Raw genomic sequence first — 27,829 nt, 5'->3', positions numbered from 1 at the left:
GATGTAAAATTGTATGAGATACATTCACGAAGTTTCAATAATCGAATTTGCAATTTTATATGAACTTTGGAGCACCTGAATGAGTGTATATATGCTAGTATACAAACGTGCTCCATCTTAACTGGTGTTCAATAAAGAGCTATTTGTGTTCATCGCGGTTGTCGTACTGACCTTCTTCTCTTTTTGCAGTGCCATATTCTACAGTAAATTAGGTAATTAAGTGAAAAAAATAACGAAATATGATTAACAAGTTAGGGTAGGTAAGGGGAGTAAGGTAGGGTTAGGTTGGAATACATTAAAACAAAGTACGTTAGATCAGTATTTTATTTTTAAACATATATGAATAATTATGGCAATTTACAGAAACCTACTTAATTACTGGCTGAATTATTATTTTGCACAATAATATTAGGCAAATTACACCGCGTTACAATGTCTCATTCACTTTTCCGGCATTTAATCTGCTATATTATTCTGGAAGGAGTATTATTTTCTGGTTATTATTACAACATAAAATACTTCGCCTACCAGTGGACGATTTACAGAGTCATATAATTTTTCATTTATAAATAGATATGTACATGTACAAACTTCACTCGTACTCCAAATACCTTGCAGGTACCACAAGCTACGCATTTATATATACTCGATATATAGATACAAAATCGCAGTCAGCATAAATTTTTATGTATAAACAGGCATAAGCCCGAAACAATTCTGTTGACTTCTTTAATTTTAACTGCAAATATTAAATTAACATATAAATCTTACAATAAAATACAATTGTCGACATCAACGACGAAGTGCAACATACGTTACTATTTTAGTCTTCAAAAGTTAAAAACAAATTTCAGGTCACGCTTTGACGTTTAAAATATAAGTCACATGTAAATTAAAATATAAAACGACAAAATAAAACATCTAATAACAACAAACTTAAACACCGATTATAAAGACACGTAATCTCTTGTCACACAAGAACGTTTGTAATAAAAATCACAGGTAAGTAGTTTATCACTAGACACTTATTAATCTTACAAGTTAATTATTATTTTTCAAGTTTCTCTTTTAGAGAAGATGCTTGGAAATATCTAGTGGTCTGACCTACGGTTAATGACCTGCACCGTGAACAATCAAATTTAAAAACTACACTTTCTGGAACTACATGACTAAAGTGACTAAGCGTGTCGCCCTACTGTCACTCTATATCTTGTATTGATTCAAAACGCATTTTGCATTCTTGCACGCACGTTTCCGCATCAAGTCCAACCCTTAAGTAAAACACCTTTCCACTTGTCAAGTCATTTTAAAATCACTTCAATTTACTTATTTTTCAAGAAATCATACCAATTGTCAGGTTTCGTACGAGATTCATATTAAAATTTTATATATTAAAGCAACATGCTTTCTGTCTAATATCCTAAAATGTGAGTCATATCAGAGGCCATATTGTGCAATGCAATTTGAATCACAATCTTTCGCTTTCACCACTTATTTTCATGAAACGGTACAGAATGAAGGTATAAAGAAATGGTGAATTTGAGCACTCCACATTAGACAATACAGCCTCAGGATTGTAAAAGTCTCTGTAAATTCTCGAGACCCAAAAAAACACATGTTGGCGAACCCGTATTACCTACCGCTATCAATAAATTTAACGGTCACTTAAGTACATGGCCCGATTTAAAAATAAGTAGTTGGCTTTTTTCTTAGAAATAGCTCTATAGGTACGTCATTAGTTAAAGTTTTAGAACACAGAACAATATTGTTTCAAATAACGTGCTACTCATATAAGTATCTATTTTGATCTATTTACAGCGCATTTATAACAATGTTAATATCTCAATAAAATTAATAAACTCTGCGCTTTTATGTTGTTAAGATCTTAATGTATTAAAAGTAGAAAATCTACCTTCGCAGTCTGAAAGTCGGTTAATTCAGGTACATAATAAATATCCGAGTAAATATTTAATTTTTCTTCGCCCTGGACCATTTAGCATAACAAAATGTTTCAATTTCACAAAAGGCTTTTGTGTGTAAAACTGAACGCCACTAAGCACCGTTATGGCTACTTTTTAAATACTTTCTTAAATTCTCGCTAAATGGTCGTTTTTTTATTACGTTGTTTTGCCGTGGTTTTTTATTAAGATGATGAATAACACTCTCTCAATGAGCATTAGGTATTATAGTTTTATTCGCCTTTAAGAGGCATAGGTATGCCCACTGTAACTTTAGAATCTATCTCATTCCAAATTTATCATTATAAGTTTGTCTAATTTTAGAAATTAGGGCCCTCGACTTCTTTTGTTACACGCAATTTTCTTTATTATTCACGGATTATTCCCAAATTTTTACAATTGCTGCCTAAATTCATGTCACCTATCTCAATACAAATGTTCGCATAACATTACATTTAGTATAGCTGGAATTAACCGATATACTACAACTAACTGAGTAAATCTTCGAACATGCGGTGTCGTCACCTTTAATTATATCAGACATATATTTGAACGGTACCGAGACTGCAAGCAGTCGATGCACAAAATACCATCAACCCGTGATAAATAGTTGCGTCGGGGTGGAATATCGGGAGTTCATTTTAGGTAACCATGGTCTACATCTTGTAGAAAATATTAGGTACGATTATTTCCTGTCCTTGAGGTAATCGAGGTAATAAGCTTTAGAATACTATGATTCATCCCGCATCCGACGTACGAATTAAGTATGATAATAATTTCTAATAACTCCAATCCCTTTAATTTTTAACCGAATTAGGTTACGCCAAATTTAAGTCTATAAAACCTAGGTTATGAGACGCGCGAACCTAGAAATATCTAGCGACACTTTACACGCTATTTATCAATACCCAGTTAAGCAGGTAATAGAGACATTAAAATAGTCGGCGCGTTATACTTAGAAGTTTTGATGTAAAATTTTATGAGTTGTAAATAATACGTAAGCTTTCAACGCATTGCCATAGGCTTTTATTAAAGGTAGGTTTAGCCTACTTTTGTGAGCCAGTAATTTTTCTGAAAGTAAAGTGTAAACTCGCTCAAGTCTCGAGCAAATAGTTCTAAGCTCCTATTACGTCTTTACATTGAAATTGACAGACTTTACCTACACTTTTTCCCGCTCTTCAAATCGTTGACAAATCGTCACTAGAAACAAATTCATTTCTGTGATTCCTAATTAATATTGCTTCCGTAAGTGACCTTTAGAGGATTTTATATTTGATGTTGACAACCATTAATCGATTTTAAAGCTAAATTTTATAGAAGCCTAAACGATATTTTGAACCTCGAAATACAGTCATGTTAGAGTGGCTTTTTTACGATTACCCTTATAATACTATTGCTAAAGTATTATTTGGCAGTCAGACAGTACAAAATGTCGTAAACAGATTAGCAAGCTATTTAAGGCAAGTTAATGTTCTAGCTTATGAGTAGATCAAGTGGGTATGACACAAAACGTACTCACTCTAAGACTCGACCGTATTCGAATTCTATTACAAGGAAATCATTCAAAATTCCAGTGTTACCACATTCAGCAAACTTGGGCCGCCAGTGTACTCGCGTATTGTACAAATTTTAAAATTAAAACCTTGCAGCAGAAGTTGTCACGATGTTTAGCTATGGCTAATCCTTTTGATGCTTTAAAAACTAGGCAATCCGGTTTACCATTAAGTACCTTTTTGCTTATATCATGAGTAACAAGCAAGGCGGAATTATTCAATAACTCTGATGCAACCCAGACAGCTCTACAAAAATGACGGACTAGTTTGTTACAGGCTCATAGCCGCAGGCGCATAGGAAAATATTGTCGTCTATCCATTTCATACTAACATACGTGGTAACTAACGCTCTTTCCCTCCTCTTTCCCCCGTCTATCTGTGATCATTGTGCATGCAACAGTGTTGACATATCTGGAGAATTAAAAATAATCTCGGTCTTTATACTGTAGCAAAGTTTCAACGCTCTTTTTCTTGAATAGCCGGTTTATTATGGTCGTATATTTTAAGTTTGCTTCGTAATTCTACATCGTAATAGGCCTCTGGCGTTAGAATTAACAGCAGCAGCTCGGTAATGTTATTTGAAAAGTAGGATTGAAAGTACTTTAGGGTTTGTTCAAAGCTTTCTGCTTGTTGATGAGAGCGTTCAATAGTTTGATCCTTGCCTTGACAGACTTGTAGCGGAGGTATTCTTCCTCGTGGCATTTCTTGTCGTCACGTTGTACCTTCCGACTGTTCTGAAGCTCGAAGCTCAGTTCGTACTCTTTGATGCTCCGACGAAGTAGCTGAATCAGATGAAAGGATTTCTTAAGTAATTGAGATATTTAATCTAGAACTACCTAGGCACTACAGATATGTGACCTATCGAAATCGTCTCCAAACACAAAACATACAATATAGAGATACATAGCAGCGTGGCCCTGTAAACACTCGATTCCTAAAGGATTGCTGTTATCTACGAGGTGTTGCATCCAAAAAAATCACTGCAAGCTATTTATAGAAACGGTGCATTATATTGCTCATTTATCCATTCCTAAATGGTTTGGAAGTGCTGTAATTTCAAATATAATTCTATATGCATTTTTGTTCTAAAAAGCAGATTCAAAATCTGCTGGAAAAGGTCACTTTTATTTTTGACTAGACTACTAGTCTCTAACACTTACACATTTCTGCAGCTTGGCCTCTCCAAGCGCCCTAGCCAGATCTTCCAGGCCCAGGCAGTGCAGCCCCTCGTTGGCGGGTGGTGCTTCTTCGCTGGTTGTCCCCGACTTGGCAGACGACGTGGAGGATGGCGGTTCTTCAACGTCGCGGGTCGGTGGTGACTGAAGGGGAGTCTCTGTTGTTTCCTGAAACGGGAAGTGTATCAGGTTATTTTTGTCATTATGTTCCAGCATCCTTAGACTCTGCTATAGTATAGTATCCAATCTTCATTGAATCTAAGTAAATACAAATTGGTATATTTTTACTTACTTTACAATAAAAGAGATAATTGCGAGATAGTAAAAGAAGTAAGTACCTACCTGTGAAGAATCGGATGGCTTTTCCTGGCTGTCACTAGAGCTGTCAACGCTGTTGAATAGCATAGCCTCGTGCTCATGGATGGTTGCAAGTTCACCGTTCGTACCGCCGATTGCCTGCAAACATTAATAATATTGGTCTTACATCAACACAAACATTTATTCGCTTTCGCTTTCGCTCTCAGGTCTGAAAATGGCCAGTATTCTCTTCAAAGAGTTTTAATCCTTGTTCAGAAAATGGTAGGCTAAAACATTGAGCGAGACAACACTGGGAAGATATAAATAATCTACTCATTGTCAGGCCTAGGCATAGCGCTTCCATCACTGTTCTGTATCTCTCGTACTTCTATATATTAGAAGTACGAGTATGTATAGGAGTACGAGATAGCGGTATACCGCTATCTGACTCTAGCAGCCTCTGGGTTAATCATTATCATCGTACCAGCCGCAGGTAGGACGCTTAGTTGGACATAGGCCTACCCCAGTTCCATTTCATTGCTTCGGTTTGAAGAGACCTGCATCCACCGTGAACCCGCGGCTTTAACCAGGAACGTCCATCTCGTTGGTGAACGTCCTACGCTGCGCTTGCCGATCCACGAGCCTCTAGGTTGAGTTAGATAATATAAAGACACGTAAAGTCAGCTTACAGCGTCAGATCTGGACATAGCAAGTGCTCTCTTCACTGCCCGGTATCTCTCATACAAATGTCTGGCGGCGCCGCGCTCAGCAGAGTGAGCCGGCGGACGACCTCTAGCTGCTTCTAGTTTGAGCAAAGCTCGCTGCACGCACGATTTCTCAGCTGCAAGCTGTGCTGGTGTACACAGAGCTTCATCGATTGAGGAGCGCCCTTCTGCTATACGACAGCCTTCTAGCCACTGAAATGACATGATCCAAGTGTTTACTGAGATTTCCATAAAGTGTGGTGTGCGAGCTGGATAACTTTCGTACGCCCGAGCAAAACGTTGTAATTTTTACAGGACGTGAGGGGTAGAGTGAAAAAAAAAAGAAATAAGAATGACGATGTTTATTTGAAAAAGATCGGCATAACAAGAAAATACAGTAAAAGATAAAACAATAGGAAAACCTTACATAATATCACAACCGTACTTATTAAAAAGAAGAAAAGCGCCGGTTTAGCGTTTGAGCCGGTGTATCGCAGCACACTGACTAATAACGGAAAAATTAACTAGCCGTTGACTAACATCCGACTATGGGTATTAGGCGTAGGTACATATAAATGATGAACAACAGCTAAATAAAAGCAGTGACTTTTTTTATTCAAATATTGGTGAAATCATCGATTCGGTAAAAGGATCATCTATGATATCTATGTATGAGACAGTACACAATCAACAACAGTAATTTTAATACACTGCACTTATCCCAGCACTCAACAGTAGTTTATGCTTAAACACTCATTCTTCAACTTTAAATTCCTCACTTACCTCTTCAATATCTTTAACTACGTCTGTGGTAGCCTTATCGCTCTTCAAGGCTTCATCTAATTTATCATCCCTTTCCTTCTGCTGCTTGGCTGCCTGTACTTTCAGCGCGTATTCAACGGGGTCAGTCTTGATGCACCGTTTCTCGGCTTGCAGTCGCTGTAGGGTTTCGTACATGCGCGTGAGTTGGACATCGGTGATGCGGTCGCTTGGGGTGATTTCGTGGCCATGCGTGGCTTCGTATTCTGCCTCGTGATTTGTTATGTTCTTTTTTAGGACGCTGATCTGAAATTTGAGAACATAAATTTATTCTGACGCGTCGAAATTAACAATTAGTCTTGGACATTGTATGGTCTCACAATGTTTTTTTCATCACACTTGCTCGTAAACAGTGTCGAAACATGCAGGCTACTTTGGTTGCAACCCCCCAAATAAAACCCTCGACCTTAATGTGCTTGTCATGAAACCCGTGGTCGGTAAATGAGTCAGTGCCCGTACTGATGGTGCTGCGCGCGCTGCTGCAGGACCACATGGAGGAGGCGGAGGGCGGCACTGCCAAGAGCGCAGCCTAAGGTATCGCCAATATTTGGAAGAATTATATTTTTTATTTTACAAATATAAAATTTTACTCGCAAATGTGATGAAAAACATTGTATGTCGCACGGGCGGTACTAGAATTACGAACATCGACTCTTCTACTGAGGGCTTCTAATAGACTCTCGTTCGTAATTACTTATTTACCGCCCTTAAGACACAATGTACTATTTCTTGACTTTATAAGTAATACATGGCTTTAATATATTATTCTGCCATAGCAACTTTTCGCAAAAAACAAACTGAGACATGGATGCACAGAAAAACCAGAAAAAGAGACCGAGAGTTTTACGGGATGACCATAAAAGTAACAAATTTGGAGTTGAAATAAAAAATAAAAAAATACTGCAAATAATAATCATAATAGCAACTTTTGTCAACTCTATGGTTGTTACATGGACCATAGTTTCTCTTCTCTTTCCGCTGTCATTTTGGGATGACATGCATAAATAAATCAAATCAAACCAAAATCAACTTGTATAATAAATTAATCTCAAAATCAATCTCAGATAAGAAATTAATATTAAAAACTTAATATTGTACCGCTTCGTATTCTGACTAATAAAAGTAATACAATAGGTACAGCAAGTGAGTTATCCTTCATTATCTGGCTCTCCTCTGTGGTTTAGCTGCTCGCCTGCCGAGACACACTTCGACGATCAACATGCTCTAACAACAAGTACCTTAGAATACAACGTGTAACACATGCCTAAAGACTGACTTGTTTAAAGCTGTGGAAGCCTTATTGATTTGCCCTATGGCCTCTCAAGTAGAGACTCATGGGTAAGAGCCCGGACTAGCACGTCAGACTGTTTCGAAATCAATGTGTAAAATTACGTTTTCACACCTCTCCTTCAGAAAAGTAACTTTTCCTCCCTGGCGAGAGGGAGCAAAGTGCAACTTTTCTGTTCAAGGCTTTTCTAAGTGTTTTATTGCAAATGCCATTTTTTGAAGTTGATAATTGTAAAGCCACGCCATTTTCTATGCTGGTTGTTCTTTAATAATATTTAGAATTATTTTTTTCAAGTTTATTAATGCTCGGTGTGAAAAGTTGTATGAGCCACTCGGGAGCAAAATTATTGTCATCTTGGGCGCTAACACTTGAATCCCTCATTACGCTTAGGATTCTACTTTAGAATCCCTCGCTACGCTCAGAATTCTATTGTAGAATCCTTCGCTACATTCTGGATTCAATTTACGCCCTCGCCGTAAATACACCATTTTGCTCCCTTGTGACACAAATAACTATTGTAACAAGTTGCAAGTTTTAGAGGTGTATTGTTTGTTACCTTCTTGTTGAGCTTGTCAAGGCGCCGGTCGGGTGCGGGCGTGTCGCGGCGCGAGTGCGGCGCCACGCTGCGCTCGTCGCGGCGCGCGCGCTCGGCGCACTCGGCCACCGACGCACCGAGCAGTGCGCTCGCGTCCAGCCTCTCCGGTTCCTCGCATACTGGAATATACATACAAAGGGTGTTAGAAAAGAAAATAATTTTATTTGGTGTAAAAAGTATGTATACATGAAATCTTAATCTCAAATACATAATAACTAGTTTCGCAATCAAAGGAGGTGCAGTAAAATGACGTGGAATTGCAAGATCCCACACACAACAGTTAACACCTCGAACGAACGAGTAGCAGGCGTCTTGACTAGGGTGAATATGTTAAAGAATTGATAGCACAAAGCCTTTGATTTGAAGAGTACTTAGAGATTGACTGGTAGAGATCCTTAAATGGACAAGTTCACCCTTGTACAAGAGCATTTGTCAATCATTTTAATTCCTTAATTTTATATATGAAAGGATTTATATTACATACATAATACTCGTATTATAATATAAACAAGCACTGGTGTTAACGAAAAAGCTTAACCGGTAATAAGCACATGAAAAAACTATGTAGTATTTTGCTCTGAGTTTGTTGAATTTACTCGAGACGTTGCAAATTGTATATTTTTTCATGATGACATTTGGTAGTTGGTAGTATCATAAATCTCGTCGGGTACAATAAGTTTGATAGACACCGTTCCGTTACAGCACGCATTTGATATTGAGGCGTCAGCAGGGCTACTACGAAACTCAAAACTCGAAGTTCGTATCGTACCGTCCCTCTCGCTCTCGTATTAAATAGTATAAGTGTCAGAGGGACCACACGATACGAACTTCGAGTTTCGAGTTTCGTAGTAGCTCTGCAGGTACCGGTAGCCGTACCCGTTCAACATTTGTCTGTGTACATCGATTCTTAACTAAGCCTTATTATTCTTCAAATTCTGTTGTACAATTTTAACTGGTTCCTCGCGTTACATTAATATCATTAATATATAATCGCCCCGCCCCCCTCCTCCCTCTTTAGCTCCGGTCATTCTTGCCATAGATACGCACTTTATTTTTGAAATAAACACGTTTTTAAACTTTATACTAATTCCAGTAAGCATGAAATTATGAACAAACTTGCACAGTAATTTGATAGTAAAGTAAATAGCTAAGCGAATGTCAAAAAAACTTACGTTGTGGTTTCTGCAGCACCGCGTATTCAAAGTGCGGTGGGGTGGTAGACCGCGTGTCATCAGCGAAGCAGTCGTTCTCTTTGGGCTGCTTGTGCTGACGGGCGGGCGCGCGGCGCCGCTTACCGCCGAACTGCGGACGCCGCGCGCGCGACAACCGCTCCGCTCGACGCTCCGACTGAGAAGTGACATTAGTTTATAGCACGAGGCAAGAAACCTGCAAAATTGGTTTTGCTGTACCTTGCTTGATGGCCACGGTAGGTGAGAGCCACGTGCTGTCTGCCAAGGGTTATCTATTGTTTGCTCGAAAGTTATGTGCCATAATTTCATTATCCCGAGCTTCACATGCCCGAAACTTCATTTGCCCGAATGTTTCGTTTACTAGAAAATTTATTTGATATATTCTTATTCAAACGCCATACTACAGTGTTTATTTTAATTATGATTGATTAAAATTGCTTCTTTCTAATCTATCTATTATCTTTATTATTCGGGCTACTATAAAAAAAATACCTAACATCGAAGGCTAAGGCGGGAGCTACGCTCCGCTTCGCTCCCTGTCGCAATTCTTACCAAACGTAATTTTTGTGATTAAAATTTACCTAATTCAAAGGCTTGTTTGACGTATGGGATTTATTAGTATATGTATAGTGCCGATACTCACCATTTATATGGATTGCAAATGATATTATGGCATATGATACTTATGGCTTACAATGATTATGAAAAATGAAATTATTGAAATTAATATTATGGGAAACAAAGATTCTGTCATTTGATTAATATGGTAAACAATGAGTAGTGGAAATGAATTTACAAGAAACAATATTATGACGGTTGAATATTATAGCACATGAAATTCGGGCAAGTAAAGGTATACCGTCTGCCAAGTGGTGGCGCGCTTAAGCATATTTCGTGGATACAAATGGTGCTTTGTGATACCAAAAAAATAGAGTGTAACCAAGGTGAGATTAAAAGATCAACTAAGTATACGGTTATAGGTAGCATTTGTTTTTCCTCTGATTAAACATTAGAATTACGCGGGATAGCAAGAACACTCTTTAAGTAAGAGTGGAGCAAAACAGAAGAGACTGCCCACCAGGCTTTAAATTATATGAGAAACTAGCTTTTGCCCGCGGCTTCGCCCGCGTGGAATTCGGTTATCGCGCGCTGTTCCCTCGGGAACTGTGCATTTTTCCGGGATAAAAAGTAGCCTATGTCACTCTCTGCCCCTAAACTATCTCTATGGCCAAAAATCACTTCGATCCGTCGCTCTGTTTCGACGTGAAAGACGAACAAACACACACTTTCGCATTTACAATATTAGTATGGATGAAGGTGAGGGTAGTTGCTAGCTTTCTCACCTCAAGTCGGTTACAGTCGTGCAGCGGTGGCGGGGGCGGCGGCGGCGGCGCACGCTCCTCGCTGTGCGGGCGCCTCTCTTTCCGCTCGTGGGTGCACCCCGAGTCCCTGCGCTCGCGCCGCTTGCGCGCCTCCCGCTCGCACTCGGGCGCCGCCATCTCGCCGTCCCGCTCTCGCGCCCGCTCGCAGCACTGCGCAGGCCACGCGAGCCCAGTTATAACCACCGGCTCGCTCGAGCACTCGCTTCGGTGCCCGTAACCCTACCAGTACAATGTATTGGTGTATCGTGCTATGTGAACTCCGTGGTAAAGCTGATGCGACTTCAAATGGGAAACGGAATCGTGGATGATTGTTGGGTGTATCAATGCTTGGAAGGTGTATTATTTGGGCAATATACATAATTATACGTAAGTAGGTATATTATATAACATTTACTTAGATACATTTTGAAGCAATTTTATTGAGCTACAGGTTTTTTTAAGATTCCAAAAAAGCCAATATCAACTGCTTTTACGTACCTACGCATAAGGATTATTTGAAACAAATGGTTGCAGGAAAAGTGTTGTACTCGTACGTGAATTTATTTATTACCACATACAAAAAGTAGAAGAATTAGATGAAAGGACGAATCTCAAACATATTTGTATTGTACACGACTCTATCATCTAAAGAGTAAGAACTTCTATATAAGGTATTTTAAAATTGAAATATATAGCCGGTTAGATACCCGTGTGAAGCATTGGAATTTTTAATTTAAAATATACTTAGTCACGCCTTTGACGAGGCAAACTTAGATCGATCAATGTATGAAAATATTTGGCAAGCATTACATACGCAACCAACCAGTTGAAATATTTCGGATATTTTTAAGACACCTTAGAAGTTTCTGAGCTTCGTTCCATTCACTACTTCAACTACTGACTTCACGTAAAATTTCTTTCATTTCAGAACAACTTTTCCGCAACCAATATTTTTGTAGGTATATCTATAGAAGCGAATATAAAGCTATCGTCAATAGAATAAGGTTCACTACGGTACTACTTAATAATGTCAAGTGAGGCCCCATCACCTATGAGTATCAAAAGTACCTGCTGAATTTCCAATTGTACCATGCTCGCTTCAGACTAACTTTAGACTCGAAATTAAATCCCCAATTTTCCAAAGGCCGTAACTGAGGATTCTGAAATTAAACCATGTATGGATCTAGTGCAACTGAAAAACGCTAGAAAACTATACTGTTTGCGACAACTCGAATTGGCTAAGGCAAGTTGAACTTTAGTTTTTAGAGTTTACGCTCGTGTAAGAAATTGTTATTATAACGGTTTAGCGCAAAACACACACAGAACGGCAGCAGGTCGGGAGGGTGGCGGGCCTATTTAAGTACGTGGGTGTAGGTACCTCACTGAGGGGTCGTGCGCGAGCGCTGCTGAGTGAGTGATGTCGTTCAAATACAGTCACGTAAATAGGCCCGCCGTACACCCGACCCGACCCGACCCGCTTCCAACCCGCTGCCGTCCTGTGTGTTTTGCGCCTTAACATCACGCGATTTCCTAATTTACTTAGTTGTACTTAGGACATTACCGATACTTTGCAGGTCTTATAGTTGCGGATGCTATAGGTACAGTTGAAATTTTAAACGTGATACAAATTAGCGTTTCAATCTCAGTCAATGCTGAACAATATAGTGCATTATCATTTGTTTCAATTAGAGTCTAATTATTAGACTGATAAAATTTCACCGTATTACTAATGCTACATCGACGTACGTGCAACGTACTGTTGCATCGCACTATGAAATTTTGTGGCGTCACAGCACGAACACAACAAGAGATAGTAACTGTCCAACAACAAGCTGAATACACGGAGCCAACTGTGTCGTTATCCGCAAGTTGGCATTTTCATTCACTAAATTTAGCGCCCAACATCACAAGAGATACCTGATTCCATATAATGCCTGAGATCGAACGGGTTATAATTGTCTGTCGAGCGTAGAGGTGAATTCACAGATTTCCTTTAGGGCCTACGCTAGCTGACGTGGTTTGCACGGAGCGGGTGGACGCGGCGCCTATTGAAAAACAGCAGGGCTACTACGAAACTCGAAGTTCGTGTCGTGCGGTCCCTCTGACACTTATACTATTTAATACGAGGCCGAGAGGGACGGTACGATACGAACTTCGAGTTTCGAGTTTCGTAGTAGCCCTGCAGTATAAGCATAGCGCTAACTGCACCGCTCCGTGCACCTGCGCCAGCTAGCGTACCTGCCCTGAATCGACCAATCACATTGTCACATTATAGTAGTGAGGCAACAATTTGGTTTCTACTATGTGTTTAGTCGATTTACTAATTCCTAATAGTACCGTACCTACTTTTTATCTTTTTATTGCTTCTTTTCTAACAACACTGCTGTAGTATAACTAATTGATAGTCTATCTACATCATGCACATTTCCCATTACAATTACTGTAGAATAAACAGTAATGGTCGCTTTATTCAAATTAAGAAATTGACTTACTTCATAGAATTGTATTGCTACTGAGTCTAATTCTAATTGCTCTCTAAAGGGGTGCTCTAATTAAATTAACGCTGTAATGTAATAATAGCACAACAGAAACAAGAGCGGTAGCGTTTAGCCGGTAAACTTTATACTAACTATACTAAGTTAAAGCCTTAAAAATTGCAATTCCAGGATAAAATACACTAAGTATTAGTATTTAACACATTAAGAACGTTTTAGAAAGTTTTATGATTGGTTGTAAATTTATGTTATTATTTAAGATTGCTTTTATGTTGTTTTTAATTTGGAGTATAATACCATCGCAGTAAAAATGGTAAGTATTTTAACAACGGAATAAATACGTCTAGTCAGAGTAAGCCATAAAACTGTTAGGTTCAAAAAATTTAATTCAACTTTAACATTACACAAATAATAAAACTATAATTAACTTTACTATACAAAAAAAATTCAGTAAATTAAATATACTTACAGGGTGTTATTGTACTATACTAAAAATTATACTACTGATTACGATACAAGTGGAAAAACTAGAAATTCGAAAAAAAAAGTTTTGTATGGAAGTTGAGTCATTAGAAGAACTGAAACAATTACTTCGCTCACCCGCTCGCTACCTTTTTCATTGTTATGGACCTCCACAAAGTAACGCCTGAATCAATAAATTACAAGAAGACTTTATCTCCATACAATATTTAAAAAACGAATTTCAATGTTTTTTTCACTTGTACCGTATTAAATAGTAACCAGTAGCCCTAATATGGGTTATAGCATAGTACAGATTTTTTTTATCAGCCTGTATGTTTCATTAAATGATGGGGGTTCGAGTATATGTACAGTCGAGTTCATAAACTTGTGGGCAAAAATTTGATCAAAAATATCTTAACATGCTTCTACGCTGTTAACAATAGTCGTGTTCAGATATTTTTGATAAAATTTTTGCTCAAAAGTTTATGAACTCGACTGTCTGCCTACACGTTTCAGCCACGTGACTTGCCAAGTTGCTTAATTAGGGTGCGAGATTTTAACATCTATATTTGTGTACCTACCTACCACATCTGCGAGTAAAAGTTTAAAACCCTTATTATGTGAATTGTATAAAATACTATGTTTAAACAACCCAGGTAGGTACTTACCTACTCTTCTAAGAAATACATTAACGCTACCGCTCTGCTTCTCATCTTGTCTACCATTCGCTTAATATTGGTGAGACATAATAAAACCTTTCAAGTACTATATAGTAGTACAATCTAAATATAATCAATTTGATCTAATTAAGTTTTACCCATACGTGACGTGAGTTATATGTTAACAACTATGAATTACAGTGTCATTGTCATTGTTAAGACCAAAAGAACCGTCGTTTGTTGCGAAAAGACGACGTGCTATTTACAAATAAAATGCTTCATTAATAAAACTACAAGATTGTTAATCTTCGACTGTCGGAGCATTTTACTAAAAAATAATATGACGACTTAACTGTGCCTTTTTTCTCTATACCAAGGATAACTTCGAAATCATCATAATCAAGACGCTTCGTCGTCATTTCGCTATTTTAAATAATGGGTCAGCAATTATAAATATTAATAGCTTACAAATACAACTAACTGCTACTTATTACGTAATATATCGAATCAGGCGTTACCTACTTCAAATAGAGGTCCATATCAAATAAACTAAAACCAATTACTTTGCTCACCCGCCACCTAAACTTCACTTTACTTTAGGTCGCAGGTGAGCAATTGCTATTACTTAATTTGATCTTAAAAAACTTCAGACCAATTTACCAAGTACCAATTTGCAGCCGCTCTGGTGTCCCATAAACCAAATCGCCTTGTCGCGAACAGTACCTACAATATCTGCGTGGTAATGTTCAGTATGATTTCATCGCTTATTTAGATTTTCCACAAAAATATCGAACATTCAAACTTTACTGCTGTATCTGTAGCACTGAGCATGAGCAAACCTCTACTCGCTTTGAGAAAAATATGGCTGTAATAATGATCGCTGTTAGGTTTATGTCACGAGCTTTAATTAGCAATGGTATTAGAACTACAAGTTTTTTTATTTGCTCTTGTTTCTAGCTTTAGCCAGGTATTTAATCGAAGCCAGGTCTACGAGTAGCTAGGTCGTCTTTTTCACTCTTGCAATGCCAAAAGACTTATCCAAGCTAATATAGGTCTTCTTTTTCTCTCTCGATATGCCAAACTTTAGTAAGCTTGTGAAATGCTCGCTCTAAATCCATCGAGAATACGCCAATGAGATGCCTCAAGACTCTAACGAGACGCTTATTAAAATTTGCATTTAGAACTAACTAAGATTTTAAAGCTTTCGTACTTACAATGCAGTATCTTGCAGCGTCAACTATGGAGTCCAATATCCTGGTGAGATTGTCTCGACTGCGGCTGGCCACGGTCGCTCGGGGCCCGCTCCGGGCAAAACCCCTAGTAATTCGAAACTAAACGCTTAACCACCGAGTTATTCCCTATCCTTTTATGTAAAACAAACTGAAATAAACAAAACGAAACGGCAGGGCGGATACGCGCGCCGTTTTGGCGGGAAATTTTACACTAAAGTATTGATTATTTCTAAAGTCAGCGTTCAAAGTTTATTTGATGATGTCACTCCTCTGCACCGACATATCTCGATCGCGGCACATACTGGTACGGCACAAACAGTCAATATATTTTGAATATTTTATGCGATTTACGGCTGCTTTAGGAAATGCGTTGACACCAGTCTGTAATTTAGCATTGAAGGTGTGAACGTGGGTAGAAGAGCTGGTTAGCTTACAACTTTACTGACACTTCCCCATTATTAATTTTATTCTTGCACTTTCACTGGTATTTTAAATGGCGCAACAAATTTTTTATGCTATTGAATCGTTTAATTATCGTCTATCATTTTGACTTTTGCGATTGTGACACTGACACTGGTGTTGGAAAACTATTTTCTGAAGAGGCTGAATTTTGGATAGTTCCTTTGTGCTGCCGATGAAATCTGAAACAAAGAATGAAACCTTATTCATAAATGTACCTATTTTTTACACCTCGTCGTCGTAGCCCACTCCATGTTGCGGTTACAAATAAAAGTTAGCGACACATGAAATCTACATGAAATTTTGCAGAGTTCGTCGTACGACGTAAATGAAGGCCACGACGACTTTTTGCAAATTCAGCAAAATCCCGAAATGTTATCCGACTGCCACAGGTGTGAAGCCACGGGTAAAGCCTAGTAAATAATGTTAAGACACTACATACGTTTCATCACAAGTAAATTTTATTTCTAGTTAATAATTCTATCTCTTAACTGTAATCATACCGTAATATACCCTTTCTGCACAAAACCTTAAAAACTCCAAAGTTAATCGAACTTTCGCAGATAGCTTCCTCATTATGACCTTCGTCAAACTTAACGCCTGTAAGAGCGTGTTTACATTATCCGATCCGATATCGGTATCGGACGATGATACGATATCGGGGCAAGTAAAATGTATGAAATATATGTTCGCGGCACTATCGGACGCCCGTGGGCTGTCGGACGATAATGTTTGTATGTGTGTATGCGTGTATCTAAATTGTCGCTGTGTGCGCAGAGCCCGATGCGTGGCGGCCATTTTGAGCCGGCCGTATCGGAACGATTTTGTCGGAAATATGTGAAAACAGCACATGGTGTCGGCTATCAGGTGTCGTCCATCGTCGTCCGATACCGATATCGGATCGGATAATGTGGAAACGCTCTAAGTACTACGCCCCATTAGAAGAGGCGTGATGCCCGACAGGTTGGTTTATCTTGATGGATGGCGATGAATGTAGCTCGTTTACGCCGTACTCACTAAGAGGTCATTAGCTTTGAGAAATTATTGGAGCGGAATCATTGAGCCAACGTCAGGCATCTCACAGACTTAGCAGCAAGCTTTAGTTAGTTAGGATGTTTAAGTTAGTTTTAGAAGGTTGGAGACTGAAAATCAGCGACTCGCTGAGTGTCATTTCCTAACTGAATAATGTGTAATAATTTCGTATTTGTGTAACTTTTGTAGGTATGTGTAAGTAATTTTTTTAATTATTTAATTTGTAAATTTAATATAATTTATAATTTAATTGATTCAGTCCTTTTTTTGCTTATACCTCCGCTACGTCACAATCTGCGGACCCAGTACAAATATAATTACCGTATGCCTAAGGTCCACAATAAAATTATGTTCAAAAGTGCCTTCATTGCCGCTGTGCGAGCTTTTAATAAATTACCTGTCGAGATTCAATCACTTGAAAATATAAAGTTTAAGGGTAGCCTAAAACGTTGGCTCATCAATAAAACCTTTTTATAGTTTAGATTAATTCACTGATTATTAGCGCATATTATTGTAGTTGTGAAATACCAAAAAAAAAAACTAATATCATTCCTTTTAAAAAACTATAGAAGTAATATAAAAAAACACGACAATGAATATTGAATAATTTATTGGAACAAGTACGACATTATTGTGTTTAATATACAATAAAAAATGAATAAATTATTAAATCGGTCACGCATGGAGAAAGTCTAGCCTTGACATTAACACACGTAACTATACAATTCGAGCTACTCATATATATAGAATTTCTTCCTGTTTTTAGGGCCCGTTTCATCACTCTCTGATTGGTAAGGGATCCGAAGTTTCACAAAAAACTGTACCTTTTCTTTTTTTCAATTTTAGAAAAAATATGGTTTTTCCTATTCAGAATCAAGAGCACAATCGATTCCGATAGTTTAAAAAATGTCCCTAACAAGAACGTTAGTTTTGTGTCATTTTTTTCATACATTCGGTGTGGGCGTCACAAAACTGACTCACATCATAAAATTTTCATGAAAAAATTAAATACATTTTAAAAGGATTTTTTTTAAAACCCCTATAAGAACCCGATACTTTATGGAGGTAAATTTTGTCTGTCACACTGTCTTTGTTATTCCAATAAAAGATAGCACCTGGGAGACTGAGCTTAAAACTCACAAAACTAGTCATCACGTGTTTTTCTAAAGATAAAAAGCAATCTAAATCGATTGTTGTTGCCCTAAAACTACCACATAACATAAGTACTTATTTCAATCAAATCGTTAGAGTGATATTCTTATTTGTCCACTCATTTGTTTTAAACATGATATTAGAAACTCATCCGGGAGTATTAATACCGACCATCAGAAGATTTTAACCGGCTTGGAAAAAAAAGAAGAAAATTTTCTTATTTACAAAAAAATACTTTTAACTGTTTACCTAAATGTATTCCTACTTTACTGCTTTCGGTAATTGCTTACTTCCGACATTCTACGCAAAGGTCACATTACTGTTTTATGTTGAACTCTGCAAAGAACATTCATAAATTGTAGAGGTTCCAATTTAACGGTAATTCGTCTATCGCACGCGACTATAAATCGAACGTCGGCGTGAACTTAAGTCAAGACGTGATTCGTTAATGGTACCTTGCAAACATTTTATCATTTTATGTACAACTTGCGGCTGACAGTATAATAGTTATTTGTGCAACAAGAGAGCAAAGTCGTTTTTTGGTGCGAGTGTTGATTTTGAATCCCGAGTAAGCGAAGGATTCTACAATTGAATCACGAGCGACAGCGAGTGATTCTAGGTTAGAATCCTGAGATCAGCGAGGGATTCAAACACACGAGATGCAAAACAACTTTGGTCTCGTGTGACACATACAACTTTTCACCTGAGCAGCGAGAACATTTAAATTAAAGGTTAAATAAAAGCATATATATTTAGAAGACAAAAAATATCAAAAACTTTAAAATTTAATCCGATTGTTAAAAAATAAATATAGTACTTACTTAACCATATTTAAAACTTTTTCTCAAAAATGATTCATACAGTCGCCATTACATCTTTAAAAAGCCACTTAAAAATGCCAGACAACGATCAAAAGTCTCCGGTAAGTAGACAAGTTTTGAATATGGAACGAAAAAGTATCCAGTAGGTATTTTTGTTTATAAAAATAAACCTTTAATTAAATATGATTTTATTAGGATTTCTATTATTTGAAACATTAATATAAATAGATTACTTGCAAATTCATTCAATTTGACAAATATTTGATCCAATTTTTAGAGATAGGCAGTATACGGAACGATTTTATTAAAAAAAAAACAAGAGCAGCTGCTTTCGTACAACTAGGTTGCAAACTTTATTAAAAGAGTGGGAAAATTGTAACATTTCGGAAATATTTCGCTGTCATATAATTCACTGTTTTTTTTTAAATTTCACCACGTATTTTTGTCTTTCAATATGTCCTTATTATAATTAATCATTATTGACGTACCTATTTTTAATGCTAAACGTCAACACAGTATTTTTTTATTAGGTTGGTATAATGCTTCTTGCTTAATTAAAAAGTAAAAAAACTTAGAAAAAAGTAAAATTGAGCAGGATATTCGTTCATTTATGCTCGTTTTGTTTGCTAATTTATCTTTGTTGTTTTTTAGTTTATATTTGAGAAAAGCACCGTACAAGTGTCAAACAATAAATACTATGCTAAATCCCTTTAGAAATGCACTACATATTATATAACAGACGTTTCGTAATTTTAAAGTTATATGTGTGCCTTAGATGAATGATTGGTCTCGCGCGCTCGGTCGAGCGAGCGCGCGCGACCAATCATTCATCTAAGATGTGTGCATACGAACATTTTTGTTTGTTTCTTTTTAGGCCTACAAAACTTAGTATCGATTTTATCCTATCTCTCGCTTTTTTCATATTGAAGTGAAAGTGACAGATCAAAATCAAGTTCAAATATTTGGAATTCAGTGAGTGGTCCAGCACATTCCACAGCATTTAAAAAAAAATTAAAAAGCTTCTTTGTCTCAAGGAGTGAGTGACTGACATGAAAATACCGGCCCTGTTTTGTGTACCCGCCCATAGAAACTGAAAGGAGCTTCTATGGGCGTGTATACGAAAAACAGAGTCGGTATTTCCATCCCGGTATTATCCGGGTCGGGAAAGAGTGTCACCCAAAAGAAAATTGTCTTTTTTTCCTTGTCTTGCTACATAAAAAATCACAACTTTGTTTGCATTACGTAAGAACTATTTCAGTAGGATGAAAGTATAGCGAAGGCTTAATGTTCAGTAAATAAATTGTCGACTGTAGCGCTCGTGTAAGTTTTTAATCGATTGTTCGTTTATTAATCGAATTTATAAATCGAATGTATACGCTTTCGAGTAAGTACCTAGGCTTTCGACAACGTAATGCTCGGTCACCGTTCGAGTGAATGAACAGCAACTTACTTCGAAAGCGTATGTTTGGGGACTAACCATTGCGAGTGTAAGTATCAATTTTCACATTCGTAAGAGTATAGTGAGGAGCTCGCTATTACATAAGTGGTATTTACTGATCGTATAAAATAGGTGAAAGTCAATATTTCAGAGAAAGAATTTTCCAAAGTCCTGTATACAAACAAAGAAACTTAATTTTTCAATTACTTCATTATAGACAAAGTGTTCCGTCATTATAGGTATATCATTAAATCATTATACAAAGTAATAAATTACATTAAAATATCTATGACTTATCTACTCGCCTGGTTTTGGCCTCAGGTGACCCCAGGGCTGGCACTTACCTCTCGCAAAGATTAGGAATAACAGTTCAGAGAGGTAATGCTGCCAGTGTCTTGGGGTCAATGCCTGGGGCAGAAAATTTGGATGACGTTTTTATTTTGTAACATAGTTTAGTTTATAAATAGTTTTAGTCTTGGATGTTAGATAGTATTTATTGTACAATATTGTAGGATAGGAATTCATGAATTTCTATGTATTAATATGAAATGCAAAGAAAGAAACAAAAAACAAACTTATTCGCTTGTCACTTGGTGTTATTATTATTTTCATCACTGAAAATAATATGAATGTACCGCCAACCTCAGAACAAAGGAGATGTGACCTAGAAAATTACGCAGTAACCGAGGGCGAGCGTTCTAGCTTCTAGGTCTTATTTAGGCTAACGTTACGACGCTTACGACAAGAGCCTTGGGATATAGTTTTGGCTTTTCTTCAAGGAAATACGTAGTGAAATCGCTAGGTAGCTTCAGGCTTCTGATATAAGAGAGAATGCGGGTACGCCTCTAATTAAGAGCGTTTATACCTGCTGAGTTGGCAACTTTGAATTTTTGTTAGTTTTTCTCGATTATTCCATAAGACCAGTTGCCAGCTCAGCAGGTATAACCGCCAAAAGTAAAGTTCACAAAAAAGCTTATTTCAAAATTTGAATTTTATCAAAAACTTATTTAGCACTCTATCCTGTAGAATACAATAGAATATAGAATGAACTGTACTTGTAACTAACAAATAATGCAATTAATCTTGCAGCAGTATTTTTAACTTGAAATTAGGTAGGTACATAACATAATATAGACATCAATACTAGATTTTGTGTTAAAAAAGAGGTAATAATACAATTTAAAGTAAATCAGATTAACCACCCCTGCAGGGTGACTAGATCTGCCAGTCAAGCCTTCCAAGTGCTTTAGCTATTTATGTTTATTTCCAGTAGCATTATATTTGTAATCTACCGTCTGCCATTGGTTATTATTATTTAATTATCAGTGTCAAAATCGCAAAGCTGAAGTGGGACTGGGCAGGACATGTCTGCCGCATGCATTCGGAGCGATGGGCACGAATCGTTACCAAATGGTTTCCGAGGGATGGCCAAAGGAGCAGAGGCAGACCCAAGTCCACATCCTTTGAAAGTGAATTTTTCGGACAAATGTATTGAAAATAAAAATGTTAAATTACAACCGCGAAGATGAGAGGCATGATATTTGGCGCGGGTTTTTCTGTGGGACAATAATGAAATTCCCTATGTACTCGTAACTTTTAGGGAAACCAGGGAATTTACGGGGCAAACCGGAATTTCATTTCAGTATTCAGTATTTATTTATTTAATGCAACACCTTTTAGTGATGCCCTGTTGGGGCGAGGCAATTTTAAAATTAATTAAATTTATTAACTTATACATAACATATTATGCTATGTTAACATTCGTAGATGTTAATCACATGTAATGTTTAGGAAGAGGTTTAAGAAACACTTATAGATTAACTTTATGTAAGGTATCTAAATAAACTATACATTCATCTAGTAATAACATAAACTTAGAACTTATGTGGTATCACGGAATGAATAGATATAGGACTAGTAATACCTAGTGCAATGAGATCATCCTTAATTACAATAATAATAATAACAGGTATAACTATTTTTCTTTATTCTTCTAAATATTCATTTATACTGTAGTAACACTGAGTTAAAAATCTTTTAGTAGTCGTATAATTTTTTATATTTTGTTTCTGATTTTATTTGGGTAGGTAATTTATTGTATACTTTTACAGACATGGCGTAAGTACCATGTGAATGAATTTTGAGATAGGCTGGAGGCAATTTTAATTTATTTCTGTGGCGTAGTGAGTAGGTGCTTTGTTGATTATCTCTCTAAGTAATCAGGGTAAAGCCGTTAAAAGCCACCAACCCGTCATGCGGTAGAAAAGCAAAATGGGATAAAAGTCGCAGAAAAGCCACCCGTCTGATAAACTAATCGGGATAAGTCCACAATCACAGGTAATTTAACTCGGTAACTATGAATAAAAAGTGAACTTTTTGATGGCATTTACTGGACCAGGCTAAGGCCTACCCGCGGCTGTAATGCCTGAGATGGTGATGATGATTTTGATAGCATGTATCTTTTGTAAGCTGCTAGGCAGTCAAACAATAATACCTAACTGACTGAGATAAATCTAAGTCCACGCGGATGAAGTTGCGGGCACAGATAGTGTATAAAATAATTTCACTACTTCTGTACTATGTATTACTATTAAATTTTTTTACTATAATAAAAATAGACTACTCGTACTTTGAAAGTTTGGTTATTACGGTATAAAAACACATTCCAATAAAACACTTTCTTGTTTTCTGAATCTCATCTCTGAAATGAATAAATCCCTTTCGCTTACGTAAGAACGTGTAACGAAAGGGAACTGCGTAGCACCTACTGCGTAGCGGCGTAGCGCGTAGCACCCGAATGTGCTACGAGTCACGTAGCAGTGCCGATGTACTTATTCAATCCAGCAGAGCTACTACGAAACTCGAAGTTCGTGTCGTGCGGTCCCTCTCGCTCTCGAATTAAATAGTATAAGGGGCTGTTTCACCATCCACTGATTAGTGTTAACTGACGGTTAAATGTGATGCCGTCTCCGTCTATTCGAAGAAAACAAATACAGACGGCATCACATTTAACCGTCAGTTAACACTAATTAATGGATGGTGAAACAGCCCCTAAGTGTCAGAGGGACCGCACGACACGAACTTCGAGTTTCGTAGTAGCCCTGCTGGGCACATTTCGCACGTTCGACTAAAGCAGCGCTTCCACCAATAATGTGCGAGGATATGTTGCAAGGAATGTGTTTTCCATTAACCAATAGGAACGCTTCATTTACCTCACCTCGCTCCGCTCAGCTGTTTCCACCAGAAATGGGCTTTCTGAGGATGTGTAAATGAAGCGTTTCTATTGGTTAATGAAAAAAATATTCTCGCACGTTATTGGTGGAAACGCTGCTTAAACCAGGAATTCCCAAACTTTGTAATATGACTCCCTTTGCAGCATAGGTCCCCGAGCTATCTTTTTAGTAGACCTTAACCCAATTATTCAGTCTACCGGCTTACTTAACAGGTATTGGTTTTTAAGCGCGGTGTGGGTTCCGGAGTAACATCTGGCAAATGGACGTTTTTAAAAAAAAGCATACTAGTGACTCTCCTTGAGTAGTTGGTACTCATGGGCGGTGGTGATCATTTCCCATCAGATCACCCGCTTGCTCGTTTGCCTCGTTCTAATATTTTTTTATTACTGTGGCATTGTACGAGATGGCGGCAATAGGCCGGTTGATGTGTTTTAATTCCCTGGAGGATGGGCCAAATGGAGGACACGACTTGTGTTGATACGTCCTTGCTTCCTCAAACTTACAGGGAACCACAAGAAATATTGGCGCAAATCACCAAAGGTGACGTGAGCAGCAGGGCTACTACGAAATTCTAAAATCGAAGTTCGTGCCGTACTGTCCCGTCGATGCTTATATAATTTAATACAAGAGTGAAAGGGACGGTATGATACGAACTTCTATTTTCGAATTTCGTAGTAGCCCTGCAGGTCCAACCCTACCAGACTCAATTAGTTAAGGCTACTATGTCGTATAAGTAATAGTGCTACTAACGTTATTTTCTTTAATGTTGAAAACAAAAAGTATTACGTTATTTACTAAGTTCATGGTCACTCTGCAATTAAAGGTGTGAGGGTTTTTCTTAAATATGATTGCGAACTATCCATTATCAATTACTGAGGGTGTGAAATAATGAGGGTGAGAGGGTCCGTCTCACGTCTCCCGCCCGAATCAACCGGTACAGTATAAATACTAAACATTTACAATCCGTCATAAATAAAGTTGTCTTACACAGTTTATAGCAGGTTTACGAGTTCGCGCTATACAGTTTATTAGACAGTAAATGAAACTTCCAAGCTTTAATAATGGTTCGAAGTTCGAACGAAGTTATTCAACTCAACTTTTGAGGTTTAAATAAAAATTCTGCAAGTAAATTTGTACGGGATTTATGGATTGTCCCTCTGTATGAGAAGTTATAGATCAAGTGACAAGGGTGCTACAGCTTTTTGTTAAAAAAGTTATCTATAATTTAAATTTTTTGGCTCTTAGTGTTTGCTGTTGGACATTTGATGCAGACTAGAGTAGAGCATATAGATTATTTATTTGACAACAAGCGTAAATTAAATAGTATTATTCAAATTCTCGACATTTTTTTAATTTTTTTTATTCGACTGGTTGGCAAACGAGCAAATGGGTCTCCTGATGGTAAGAGATCACCACCGCCCATAAACATCTGCAATACCAGGGTTTGCCAACCTAGAGGCCCAAGATGGGATACCTCAAGTGCCAGTAATTTCACCGGCTGTCTTACGCTCCACGCCGAAACACAACAGTGCAAGCACTGCTGCTTCACGGCAGGATAGATAATGGTAGCAATCCGGGCGGACCTTGCACAAGGTCCTACCACCTGTAAATAAGGATTACAACTAAACAGTCTTCCGAAAAGACTGAAACTAAATAGATACCATAGATATAGTACTCCAATTGTAATCGTGAGTTTAGTTATCGTAATTTCTATATAGGTTGACAGACTAAACACAGTGACTTTATTTAATTAAGTTGAAATAAAATCTTGCTGATTGAATTTCACTCACTGTGTGATTGAATCCACTTGAAATTTGGTACGGATATGTACAGGTCGATTCACAAGAGCTGGCATGAATGGATTGAATGAGTGAATGAAAGTATGTGTGTGTTCCTATTTGAATACACTGCACCGCTTTCGTTCAATCCATTAGTACAGTTCTTGTGAATCGACCTGTAGACAGAATGACAACGCAATTACGCAAAATATAATAAGCAAAGAAACTAGTATTCAAAAATATTTTTAATTTCTCGTGCTCGTAAAGTTCGTGCTTATGCTGGATTTAGGCTAGGATAGGATCTATGAAATGATTTTTTATGTTCTAGTGCATAAAAAAAAAGCTTCATCTAAGACCAAGTTAATCAGGTGTCAACTCAACAGCCATAAACAAAAAAAGTTTTTATATATTTCTTAATCATTTTTAATTTATATAAAAATAAAATCAATGAAAATTAATCAAAATTATTAATTAATTATTTGTGCTGATTCCGGTCCAACACATTAGGTGCAAAGATATGAAGGTGTTGGCTGAAAATCAGCGCTGTAGTAGGCAGCATATTATTATACTCAATTCCTTTTCATGTTTTTATTTTCTGTAAATTATGTATTATTTTAAGTTCGATGTCGAAATAAAGTTATGTCTATGTCTAAAATAAATCAGTAAGACTAAAAATGTATAATTATAAAAGGTACCTATTAAGTAAACAATTGTTTCCACTGTTGCTATTTAATTTCCTCTCAATCGAAGTGAAAAGCAGTGTAAAACTCGAGCATTACCTAAACCCATTTTCTCCTCGACGTGTCAATCCACCCTTGCCGTATCGGCTCGGGCGGCTATATGAACGCCTCGGGTAAAAGGCTCGTTTTATGATCTTGTTGTACTATCAACTATTTTAACAAAAACTTTTTGAACATTACAAATATTTGAAATCATAGTGGATAATATAATGTTTATGGTTTTTAATTGTTTCGTTTAAGTCTTTTGTTTTAAATCGCCACCTCACCTCGCGGACCTCAGATGAGGATCAGTAGTGAATCTGCGTAATGACTTTCTTGGGGAAATAATATGCTGATTTCCCCTTGCCTCCCACACCGCAGAGCTAGAGTATGGAGTATTAACATAGAAAGCACTTCTGGCCACTCTCACATTAGGCCCTTTATTGACTCCACTATTTTAATCGTTCCCGGCACGTGCCAAGTAGGTTTTTTCCCATCAGACCTCTACCTGGCTGAGTTTCTTGTCGTTTCTTCTCAGCCAGGACTGAACGTAATCTTTCCGAAACGATGTAGCATAAAAATTCCGATTGCTTGCATAACTCTCCCTTAGCGTCCAAAGTCCGAGGTCGGCTCCATAGGAGCACCCTTTGGAATGCAGCTCGCCCTCTCTCCGGTAAGCTGTAAAAGGCGTCTGAGGCTAACAACAACAGTCTCTCCTAAAAATAAAATAAAAAAGGGTCCCTTATTCGCCTTTAACGACATTCACGGAAAAAGATAGATGTCCTATTCTAAAATCGGGCACGGTACCGACACAGACCTAATATTCACTGGTAAAAAATTTAATAGTATATTATATTTAAAATTCACTGAACCGGTAGTAGATTGACCCGATTTCGCCGAGCCGCCGGGGCGTGTCCTTCCATTGTTACGAAGCTCTTAACCCTTGTCTTAATCTACCACGATCGATAATCATCAATATATATCAATATCAATAACATTTTTTAAACAGTAAGAAAACTATTCGGAATATTGGCTTGACTTTTTTTTTATTTGCGTTACCAAAGACGCGGTTGGTTATTGTTCATGTAGATTATAGTAGCAGAAATATGCGCTGTAATTATCAGTATAAATATTTACCAAACAATTATACTGTCGACTAAATAAAAAACAAAAGATCGCACATTATTTACTCCGGAAGCGTCGTAACAAAAAACGTCCTTGGTTTCGAGGACTGCGAGATGTCAAGATCAAACACAAATCCAATGCTTGGAACTCACCGGGTAGAAGTGCCGTTAGCTCCGTGTGATGTAACAGTGTTAATGGCGATTGTCAGAATGTGATTGTGATAGCTCAATGGCCGCAGAAAAATCCAAGATGGCGGTTACGTCCGCACGCGAGCACCCGGCTAC

General features: G+C 37.5%; 1 protein-coding gene across 3 annotated transcripts; it reads right to left on the bottom strand.

Annotated features, from left to right (window-relative positions):
* Positions 1–310: 310 nt before the first annotated feature.
* Positions 311–27,829, bottom strand: LOC141433511 (protein FAM13A). Of its 3 annotated transcripts, none has more exons than XM_074095575.1 (11): positions 27,698–27,829; positions 15,771–16,429; positions 12,009–12,100; positions 10,923–11,180; positions 9,562–9,736; positions 8,351–8,508; positions 6,471–6,752; positions 5,673–5,900; positions 5,029–5,142; positions 4,672–4,854; positions 311–4,293 (listed from the first exon to the last, which is right to left on the bottom strand). In XM_074095575.1, the coding sequence occupies exons 3-11, from the start codon at positions 12,030–12,032 to the stop codon at positions 4,114–4,116; spliced, it is 1,602 nt and encodes a 533-aa protein (XP_073951676.1). In that variant the 5' UTR covers positions 12,033–12,100; positions 15,771–16,429; positions 27,698–27,829; the 3' UTR covers positions 311–4,113. The 3 variants fall into 3 exon arrangements, with proteins under 3 accessions (XP_073951676.1, XP_073951677.1, XP_073951678.1); XM_074095576.1 differs by having other exon boundaries at positions 10,923–11,111; XM_074095577.1 differs by lacking the exon at positions 12,009–12,100 and having other exon boundaries at positions 10,923–11,111.

Source organism: Choristoneura fumiferana, chromosome 12, assembly GCF_025370935.1.
Source record: "Choristoneura fumiferana chromosome 12, NRCan_CFum_1, whole genome shotgun sequence".
Classification (NCBI taxonomy): domain Eukaryota; kingdom Metazoa; phylum Arthropoda; class Insecta; order Lepidoptera; family Tortricidae; genus Choristoneura; species Choristoneura fumiferana.
This window is presented reverse-complemented; position numbering and strand designations above follow the sequence as displayed.

Excerpts from the sequence above, each read along its gene's own strand:
- LOC141433511 (XM_074095575.1), bottom strand. The coding sequence starts at position 12,032 with ATGGTACAATTGGAAATTCAGCAG. Across the intron at positions 6,753-8,350 it reads TTGACAAGCTCAACAAGAAG|ATCAGCGTCCTAAAAAAGAA; the intron begins GTAACAAACAAT and ends CTCAAATTTCAG. Across the intron at positions 5,143-5,672 it reads CTATGTCCAGATCTGACGCT|GCAATCGGCGGTACGAACGG; the intron begins GTAAGCTGACTT and ends TAATGTTTGCAG.